At 28.7% G+C, this 11,127-nt stretch overlaps 1 protein-coding gene across 1 annotated transcript; it reads right to left on the bottom strand.

Moving 5' to 3' along the window:
- Positions 1-230: 230 nt before the first annotated feature.
- Positions 231-10,535, bottom strand: LOC149533984 (MADS-box transcription factor 13-like). Its single transcript, XM_089804846.1, has 3 exons — positions 10,370-10,535; positions 9,609-9,806; positions 231-590 (listed from the first exon to the last, which is right to left on the bottom strand). The coding sequence occupies exons 2-3, from the start codon at positions 9,788-9,790 to the stop codon at positions 440-442; spliced, it is 333 nt and encodes a 110-aa protein (XP_089660972.1). The 5' UTR covers positions 9,791-9,806; positions 10,370-10,535; the 3' UTR covers positions 231-439.
- Between the last annotated feature and the right edge of the window lie 592 nt (positions 10,536-11,127).

The raw sequence follows: 11,127 nt of genomic DNA, 5'->3' as shown, positions 1-11,127 counted from the left end.
TAGACTTTTCACTCCAATCTTTCAAAAAATGTATACCTCTACAAAAGCCTAACTCATTTCAAATGTCATTAATTCAAGTTTCCTTGGATGTTCAAGTATTGCAAAGCTTGATGATCATATATAAAACAAACTCATTAGGAAAATATAATATCTCCAATTCTTCAATGCCTAAAATATAGCATGAAACTCCTAATCATTAAAAAAAAAATTTTCTTTTCGCATCATTCAACTTCTCTTTGAAGTAAGCAATAAGTCTACCTTCTTGGCTCAAAACAAATCTAATTGCATTACCAGTGGCATCACAATGTACTTGAAATACCTTATTAAAATTTGGAAGTGTCAAAATAGGTTTTTCTATAAATTTTCATTTCAATAGCCTTGAGGGATGAAAACATAACATTTTGAGCTCAAACAACCAACTTATAAAAATAGTAGGTCTCTAGAAACAGAGACTTTGCATTGAGATAACCCTTATTGAAAGACAAATAAAAAATATTGTTTTGGGTGATCTGAGATTTCCCTTCACCCAAGATGCTCCAGCTTTAGGTCCCAATTGTCTATGCTTTCTTTGTTTATGTAATAATCCTTTTCTGAAAGAAAATTGAACAGATAAATAATAAGATTAAATATAAAAATAAATTAATATAATATAATACTCCTATTTCAAGGCCTTAAAGATATATAATAGAAAAAATTAAATTAAAGATTTAAATCTATTGACAACAAATCATGCTCTTATCTATGGTTGAGGGAAAGTGTTGATAGTATCATTTAGATGAAGAAGGAAGACAATAATCAACATGATGAACTTTGGGAAGTAGGGATATTGGAGCATTATCAATTATGGGTGGAGGGAAATCATCAAGGGAATTAGCAATTACTTGGAGATTGATAAGATCAATATGTTTCTATCACAAGATCTTTAGAAAGTTGAGAAAGGTTAGCTAGGGAACGAAACTTAAACCATCTTTATGACATTTTTGAGAAGGATTAATACAAATTGTAATACCTTGTTCATTAATATCTAGTCCTAAATTTGTGTAGCATTATTGAGTGGTGATAGAATAGCTTACATTATAAGTAGTTTATAATATAGAAGGAATAGACAATTCATCTTGTATGAGCATGCATGGTATAATGGGTATAGTAGAAGGAATATTATCTTTCAAAATAATAGTATTCCCATCCTTAGAAGGTGAAGGAGAAGTAGTGTCACCAAAAGATCTAGAAGAAAAATCATCTATACAATTTCTAAAATTTGGATCATGGATAATGTTTTGGAGATGATTAATTTTTTTAGGATTAATATGAGTTTGAGCTTAATTAAGAAAGATATAGTTAAGAGAATTTACAACAAGCTCATTTATAGATACCCTTATGTAATCTATATATTCCATGCATTTAGTTCAAATATGCATCAAGAAGATACATGAAATGTTGATAATAATCTTGAAACATTCCTTGTAGAGAAGTATTGCATTAGTTGTCCTCATTATGTTATATGCAAGAATATCATAAAGAGATATAAACATAATGAAATGAAATAAAATATAAAGTACCTCATGGGTTTGGTAGAGAGAAGAAATAAGAAAGGTGATTATATTAGTGATTACACACTACTCTATTTTAGAGAGTTTCATGTTTATAAGTATGCAACTATGGCTCAAAAACAAGAATGTAACAAAACAATGTGAAGATGAAAATAAGATTTTAATACTTATATAATGTAACCAAACAAGGGGGATACAAAGTAGATCTAACTATGAAGGTATAAAGACTAATGTACAAAGACGATCCAATTAAAAAATTAATTTGTAATGAAGATACAAAAGAGATCACAACCAGAATATCCAAATGTCAACTCAAAAGGTATAACACATAAAAGAAATGGGTTCACCAAAATGTATAAGGTGAACCTATACATATAATGATGAAATATGTGATACAGGAGAGATCTAACTCGATGTGTATAATGTAGCCAAGTAGATCTAACACTAAAATTAGAATGAAAATGTAAGAACCTAGATACACCAAAATGTATAAGACACAATGACGATCAATATTAGACAACCATTTGAAACATAGATTAGAGGGGGCCCAAAACATTATAACCTCTTCAGAGTAAACCTAATTATCACAACTCAAGTAGAGGAGGGATGCTAATGCAAGATCTAGTGACAATAATATGTATTATTCTAAGGCCCTTTTTGTCTATGTAAGAATGCAGGGATGAAAATGTGATGTAAATGAAAGAAAATTCAAATGTAAATTTATGCAATAATAAACAACAAGATGGTAGATCTAGTGTATCAAAGTCAGTTATATGAAGGAAGGGGAAAGAAGATGGACTTGCATTGAGGGTTAGTAGATGAAGCAACTTCATACTTGTAGAAACCTTGTCAAACTATACTAAAACTAGAAGTCAATAATAATATTAAAACCTAATAGATAGAGATTTCTATTGTGAAAATTTGAATGTCGAAGAAACAGGTTAAACATGAGGTTTCCTATACTAGCATAGGTCAATGTTGAGGTAACCTATACCCATAATAAACAAATCTAGATCTGAAACTCCATGAATCTATACTTGCACACCAAATAGTAGGGGAAATTCTTATAAGTTGGGGGGTTCCCTTGGTCAAGCCCTTTTGAAGGAATTAACCTTGAGTTGAAATAAAAGAAATTTTGTAATGCAATAGAGATTAAACCTTAGTGCAACATATCATACAATGTAAATATAATTGTCTTTAGTATGTGATCAAGTATGTTGATATAATAGCTTTCACTCAACACAAAATCCCAAAAGGAAATCATGTAAGACGATAAAACCTGTAGTACATGCTAATAAATCACCTCAAATATTAAATAGAAATAGAAGAAGAAGAACTCTTAGATTTATGAATGTAGATCTCCTCCCTTTATGGCCAATTTTTACAACTCCAATGAAGAAAGAAGAAAGATCTATAGAGGGACATGCATTCTTGAATATATTGTATGGATACCTTCCATTAATAATTTCTTGATTGAAATCCTTGGATTATTGCACTTAATTGCTTGAGCGAGGATGCTTGTGTATTGTAATTGTGATTTTTGAATAGAGGAAGCCTCCTTTTATAGGGATTTTGGGGTTAATTTTTGTGAGGGTCAACTCTACTAGGTGAGTAAAGAGAAATGCCCTTTTCTGGGCATCTAAATTTACCAAAATTAACTCCCCAAGGTATAAGTCACCTCATCTATAATATATACAAAGAATGATTAATTTTGAGGTAAATAATGTGCAATTTGAGGAAAATTTAAAATTTTGAGGAAAAATGAAAAGATGAGAGAGAAAATCAAGTGTAAAGGATTTTGACTCTTCCATGGGGATCTCCCGACCCATTTTTTTGTTTCCTCCTTTATCTTGTGTTATTGATTCATTATCAACTTGATTAGCTTCATTAATTATAAAGAGTGTTGAATCCTTTACTTCTTATGCAAAAAGTTGTGATTAGGCTTTTGATCAGTATAATCTTTTTTGCCAACTTCTATTCTTCTCCTTTATATTGGCCTATTTGAGGGCTTCCAATATCATTTTAATTCTCTTTTTCTTTTTTTTAGCATTCTAATGATGAGTGTCCTTTTAAACCATGTTTAGATCACAAGATTAGATAATCTTCCCCTATAATTGACTAATACATAATATCAAATTATCAGTGTAGTTTAATTGGTTTGGGGACTAATAGAAATCATAGTACCTCTATATATATCCTATCATACATCCCATATTTTTGGTCATCCAAGTGCTCATATGTTTTAAAAAATTTTCTAATTTTATCCACTATAATTTTTAACACGTTGTTCTTCCAATACTCTATGGGTAAGAGTTACATTATGATCCATAATGTAACAATCTCTGTGGTTATGTTCAACAAGTTAAAATTAGGAGCTGAATACTCTATAAATAATCCCTATTCATCCATCAAGTGGGGGCCTAGAGTATATCTCTCTTCTTTATATCCACTGACCATAATTCTACCACAAAAAATCCACTAGGTAAAGATTTTGTCCTACTAAGAGATCCCTAGTTTCTTTTACACCATCTTTATATTTTTGTCTAATGGTGGCCATCCTCCATCACATTTAATGAAGGCACTTCACTTTTTATGATTCTGCTATTCAAATATAAGAATATGAAGTAGGGTTTTTTTAATACCGTTTTTTTTTTTGGGCTACTTTCCATTGATAATCTCCATGGCTCCTCCTATTGTGAGTCGCCTTAGTATTCAGGTTTCTTTTCTATTGTTGCACCCTCAAAATTCTCCTTTGAAAAGATTGTCTATAGTAGTGCTTGTCTTCAAAGTGAAGAGGTTTTTGGAAACATTACTTCCATTCATCTCTTGCAATATTCTTTAACAAATGTTGATTCCATTTATTTGGATCTTATATTTTTTTCGTGAAATTATATCTCCAAAAGATTTTTTGTTCCTATCTGGAACAATTTTGCCTAGCAATTACTTCTTGATCAATATGTTACTCTCCCTTCAAAAGAGTTTGTTATAACAATTTTTCATTCCTACCCATTCTATTTTTAAATCTACTTCTACTCTAAAACTTTGATCGACAACTTAGTACAAGAGCCTAGTTTGCATTTTAGGTTTTTTAATATGGTTCATATCTTGCCTATAGATATGGTAACAATACTTCTCTCAAAAAAATAAATTCAACGAAAAGTGGCAAGCCACTGAAGATATATATATATATATATATATATATATAAAATAAAGTTGGTTCAATGGATTGTGAAGGGAAGAACACAACAAGAAACCCTTCAGTTGTTGCCAAATACAGAAAAGATTATAATATAATTCTTTACAATGATACAACTCCCAAAATTGTCAAACAAAGACAATTTGCAATGATAAACATATGCAATTGCAAACTCAAAAAATGCATATTGTAGCCATCTGAAAAAAACCATATTATAAATTTGTATAATGCACCGCAAGCATATACCAAAAGATGAATACTAACAGTAAATATACTATTAATTATGCAAAAAAAATTCTTGTTCAAGTATTCTGAATAGATTGGGGAAGTTTCCAAAGGCAAAGTTCGTAATCCTCATCTCAACATCTTGTAAGTCAGAACATAAATTAGACAAATAGTCTACAACTCAATTTCCCTCTCTAAGGGTGTGAGAAAAGGAAACCATCTTAAATTTGTCAATAATTGACCAAGCTTTCTCCAAAATATATCCAAACTTCCAATTCTCTATTTTTCTCTTTAAGCATGAATTAATGACTAGAGTTGAATCTCCCTCAATATGAATATTATCTATTCCTAGATAAAGTGCCAACTCTAATTCTATTAAAAGTGCCATCGCCTCTACTGTATATTTGTACCTATCAGTAATTTATGAGCCAACATACCCACCACCTACCCATTATGGTTTCTAATACATACTCTGACCCCTGATTTCATAGGATTACCCCTAGAGAAACCATCAAAATTCAGTTTACAAACATCCACTCTAGGAGGAATCCATCTCACTTTCCACCTATTCACTTTTTCACTAGGTCCTGAAGCAATGAACTTATAGCATAGAGAGGGTAAATTTTTCCATCTATTTGCCAATGCAATATCCCATCTAGTAACAATCAGATGCTTAGAAGTTCTTCTAACATAGGCTACCACTACTTTCCCCATTACAGATTCTAACGCTAATAACACACCTTCTATAGATGAAGATTGATTACTAAAAATTCTTTTATTCCTCTCCCACCAAATAGCCCACATAACAAGTGTTGGAATGCACTTCCAAATGCATGAATAATATGAATGATTTTTCGAACATGGCCAATTTTGATGCCCACTCCTTGACTTAAAAATTCCTTCTTTGGTTCTTTGTTTTCTTGTAATGCCAATAACTATTATTTGGTATGCCTCTCTTGGCCCACTAATATTTTGGTACTAATCAAATTTATCTCTCATTCATACTATGGTTCCCTTAATTATAGTTGTGGCCATGCCATTGTTTTATATTCCTTCACATATATTTTAAACATATTTTTAATCATTATTATGTCAATTCACAAAAATGAATCATCATACGAGGGAAATAGGTTATAAATGGTTATAATAAAATAGTTTAGTGAGTAACAAGAAGAATAATAGAAATAAATGATGAAAATATTCATAATAATTCCCAATATAATTAAGTACATAAGAACAACCCTATGTTCATTAACAATACTCTTCAGTATCTTTGATATGCCCTTTGGTAAAAATTCTACAATTAGAAGAATTTGTTTTTATTATCATGAAATAGCTACATTGTATTTGTTGCAAGCATATTATTGTATACCAAATACTTACATCAATTTTGTCCTCATTCCAAGTTAATCATGAATTAAATTAAGAAACCTTTGAACAAAGGTGACCTATTATTTAGAATCTAAAAAAATTGTGAGATGCCTCATATTTATATTCTAAATCTTTTGCATGGAAATATAGTGACATAAAAATAATTCATAATACCATGTAAGCACGTCGTATTTATACTCAATCAAATAAAACAATCCAATTCAGGGATGATAAATCCAACCCTTTGAGAGCTAACAAAATCAAGAGAAAACACTCTAGAGGGTAAGATTTGTGTATCCAACATTGGACAATAATTTGACATTACCATTAGTAAATTTTTCAAAACTAAGATTAAAAAAGATAAATATCTATATTAGCTATTGATAGTTAAAGGTTACTACCTTAAAATGTTATTTTCATCAATCATATTTTATGCAAAACATTTCTCCTTTTTAGTTGGATTTAGTGGCTACAATCAATTTCAAGTAGAACCAAATGATTTAGATAAAACCATATTTACATGCTTATGGAGTATAATTTTAGTTATGTAATGTAGCAACAAATATTGAAAAGGAGCACTTCTACAAATATTTATGAGATCACCTCATGATTATGTTTAGTTATATATAGATTAATTCATAATAGATAAAAAATAATGTTTGAAGAGGATCCATAATGACTAGATTAATTCCTCATAAAATGTGGAGAATAATAAATTATTTTTGATCCATAATATTTTTTTCATTATGATTTACTATGGTATAATCTTAGGAGATTATATAGATCATAGAATAAAAATTAAGTATATCTATAAGAGATTAACATTATTAATAAATATAACATCAAGATTTTATATTTTGATAAATATTATTTCTTAGATAGAAAAATAACAATAGTCATCTAGTAGAATAAAAACAACGATTGAGTCAAATGTAAGAGGACTAGGAAACTTTTTTTTTATGTATAGATGGAACCATAATGCAATAGGGAATCAAATTAAAGAAAGTCAAATAATTGTTTTTTAAAGAAAGTCAAGCAACCCATTAGCTTATCAAGTTTGAGGTGAAAAAAAATCATTCTTGAGAATGTAGTAGTAAAATTAATAATAATTTTTGGTAAAGAAAAATATTTCTTATATACATATATAAATTACAAGCTTACTAAGTTTATATGATCATGGATGAATTCATAAATCAAACTCTAAAGAATCAAAGTTCTTCTATGTCTATGACATGTCTTCCACCTCTCATAATTCATATTCAAAGTTAAAAGAACCATATATGAAATAGTGAAAAATTAAAACAAAAATGATTTTCTAGTAAACATCATTAAGACTTTCTTTTTCAAAATCTAAATATGATATTTTCTTAGTGCTTAATAGGGTTAAGGTTGGATTAGGGATTAATTTAGAAATAGCCAAAGATATTGACCTCATTGGCAATCCTAACATTGTTAAAGGAGTACACTAATTTTTTTTCAATAAATCAAATTCTTAGGGAGATCTATACTGTTTCTATAGAAGAAAAAAGAAAGTAAGATGATCTCTAATATTTTCAAAAAAGTACAAATCAATCACAGAGATAAATTCTTTGAATTTTATATAAAAATCAAGAAAGAAATTAAAAATGTGTTAATATTGCTAAATTTTAATTATTTCAAAATCTTCCAATGTTTCTTAATATGTTTGAATCATATTATAGTAATTTTATTTTTCAGGACTGTAGCTTATGATTGACTACAGTAATAATAGTAACATATGTCTTCAACATTGTGGTAAAGGATATCATAATGCAATAATATACCCCAAGAAAATAATGTGGATGATAAAATAGATCCAAAATTACAACATTAGAGTCTAGATAAAAAAAACTTGATTGTATTTTTTTTAATATAATGAAGGGACTATTCATAAAAAAAAAACTATTTTAAAAAATTCCATCAAAAATCAACTTTAACAAATATTCTATTGATTAAATAAATTATAGAAACTAAAAAACAATATTTAAATAAAAAACTAAACTAATATAAAAAATAAATTAAAATAATTTAAAAACTAAAACCCAAATCAATTTTAAAAACCAAAAGTTAAGTAAATAGAGATACAACATGGTTGTGGAGCTCACAAGTAATTATTTTTCAAATATATAAGAAAAGAAAAACAATAGTTAAAAGTAAAGATTTAAAATGTAATCTTATGTGAACAAATTAAATTATTAACAATTTTCAATTTGAATAACATAATATTTAATAAAATATTTTAAATAGATTAATAAATATTATTTGTTTAAATTCAATTTGTCAAATATGAAAAAATTAATCATTTAAATAAACTCCATAAAAAAATTATTATAAAAAATTAATAAGAAAAAATACAAAAAAACAAAAATGAAAAAATAGCAATGTGTGTAACAAATATATATTCCATTTACTAAATAAATTATCGAAACTAAAAAGCAATCTAAAAAACTAAACTAAACTTCATTATTTTTAGTATTACAAATATTTTCAACATAGTTCGATATGAATAGGCAATTTTTTAATCTTTTGTTGTTTTAATAATTCAAATGTCTTGAAAATAAAATCTAAAAAAAATGTATTTTTCTTTTAAGATTTCTTTATTTTGTAAATGTTTATATTAAGAGTTCTATAATTTAAAAAAATCAAATTTTTAGATAATAAAAACTGATTTTTATTTTAAAATAAATTGTAAAATATAAACAATAACTCATCTTATAAAATACATTGTCAATTTATAATTATATTTTTGTATGAAATATTATTTTGAAACAATTTAAAATTAAGATCTTTATGCTTTAAAAATTAAATTTATAATTATTAATACATAAATTTTAATATAAATAAAAACAGAATCCCGTAAAGAAAATATTATTTAAAAAAAAAAAAAACTAAATATTCACACTAAAACAATTTAAATACAAAAAGAATAATTTTAAAAGTTGAATAACTACTAGATACACTTTTGTTGCATAACATAAAAATAGCGTACTATTAACACTCTTAAAAATTAAACGAAAACCAACTCCAAAATTCTTCTAGATAATTTTCTAAGCAGGAATTTACCATTCCAAAACCTCTAATTTTAGAACCAGAAAAAAGACTTGCGTTGTACAGCTTTCAATGTGTTCCAATATTTAGGAAACTGCCTCGTCACGAATTCGCTGTTCCTATCAACTTTCCGAAACTAGATCCTCTAAAAACTTAGAGTTTTGTCTAAATAAATAAAATCAGGGACGAGAAAATGGTACCTGGTATTGGAGTACTCGAAGAGCTGCCCTGATGCAGAAAAAACGATGAGCGCTATCTCCGCGTCGCAGAGAATAGAAAGCTCCTTCGCCTTTTTTATCAAACCCTTCCTCCGCTTCGAGAAACTTACATGCCTCGCTGAGGCTTTCTCTATTTTCTTTAGTTCTATTCTTTCTCTGCCCATTGTAAACCTCAAATACCTGCAAAGAGATTTTTCAAATTATACAAATATTTGCAAAAGAACGCCTTAAATGCTTTATCTGTGAAGTGTTTCTTTGAAATTACAACAAATATTTGCAAAGATCTTTTGAAATTACACACTTTCAAATAACTTTTAAAATTATGCTAATATTTTTCAATGAAATTCTTGAATTACACAAATATTTGCCAAGAGCCTTTGAAATTACAAAAATATTTACAGAAAGCTTTAGAAATCGCACAAATATTTGCAAAACAAGCAGAACATAACGATTCCCTTGCTGAAATCCAGGAAAATCAAGAAAATGTTGATACCGGCGACTGAGCTGAGCTCTGCCTATGACCTCAAACCTTTCAAATCAAAGATAAGATAAGATGCTATTTTCGGAATCTTCTAGAGATCTTTAACAATTATACAGATAGTTTCGAAGATCTTTTGAAATTATACAAATATTTTCGAAGAACATTTAAAACACACAAATATTTGCAAAAATTACACCAATATTTGCAGAGAGCTTTCAAAATCGTACAAATATTTGCGAAACAAGCTGATCTTAGCGATTACCTTACAAAAATACAGGCGCGCTCGCAATGACCTCAAACCTCAAAAATAGCGTTCCGTATTCAAGCAAAGATAAGATAAGATGCTATTTTCGGTAGCTATTATCTCTTTCGCAGGGTAGAATACGAAAAATAGAATTCCGGATTTGCCTGAAGTTGCCGCAACTTCCTTTCGGAAATGTTGTGCGGCAAGACGAAAAGCCATTTTGAGCTCTCCAAATACAGAATCGAGAGCAAGTCGTCCGGATCGAATCTTCACTATCCACGTTTGGCATTGTACAATTTCCATTAATGGCCGAGAAGAGAATATGCGGGGGAGGCTGTATCTGTTAAGAGTTGTTGTCGGTGTACCCTAAAAGTCAAGTTGATAAAACTTTCACTAACGGCTGTGTTATCTCTCTCTCACCAGTCACAGTCAGTCAGTGTTCCATCACATTCCAAGCGGCTGTATGCAATGAATCTGAGCGCTTCCAGTGACCGGAAGACCACAAAATATGTATTGCTTCAAGTGGTCCCAGGAACTTATTACGTGTTTAACTGACGTCGGCAGGGGCTACGTTCCAAAAAGATAAAAAATAATTATTGCTATTGACCTTTTTGGCGTTGTTAAATACAAGTGTACGGATGCCTGAAATTTGATAATATATGGAAATTGTTTTCATTTATCATGAAAAGAATATAAAATTAAAAAATCATTATTAAGTCAATAGGTAAAGTTTTCAATTTATGTTTTGTATTCTAAATTAATATTAATAAATAAAT

This window comes from Cupressus sempervirens, chromosome 10 (assembly GCF_028749045.1).
Source record: "Cupressus sempervirens isolate cs-2001-9-10 chromosome 10, ASM2874904v1, whole genome shotgun sequence".
In the NCBI taxonomy this organism is placed as follows: Eukaryota; Viridiplantae; Streptophyta; class Pinopsida; order Cupressales; family Cupressaceae; genus Cupressus; species Cupressus sempervirens.
The sequence above is the reverse complement of the archived record's forward strand: the minus strand, read 5'-3'. Positions and strand labels throughout refer to the sequence as shown.

Coding starts and splice junctions, on each gene's coding strand:
- LOC149533984 (XM_089804846.1), bottom strand. CDS start 9,790: ATGGGCAGAGAAAGAATAGAACTAAAGAAAATAGAGAAAGCCTCAGCG. Junction 591..9,608: donor TTCGAGTACTCCAATACCAG/GTACCATTTTCT, acceptor ATTTTCTTTCAG/AAAAGGATTATTACATAAAC.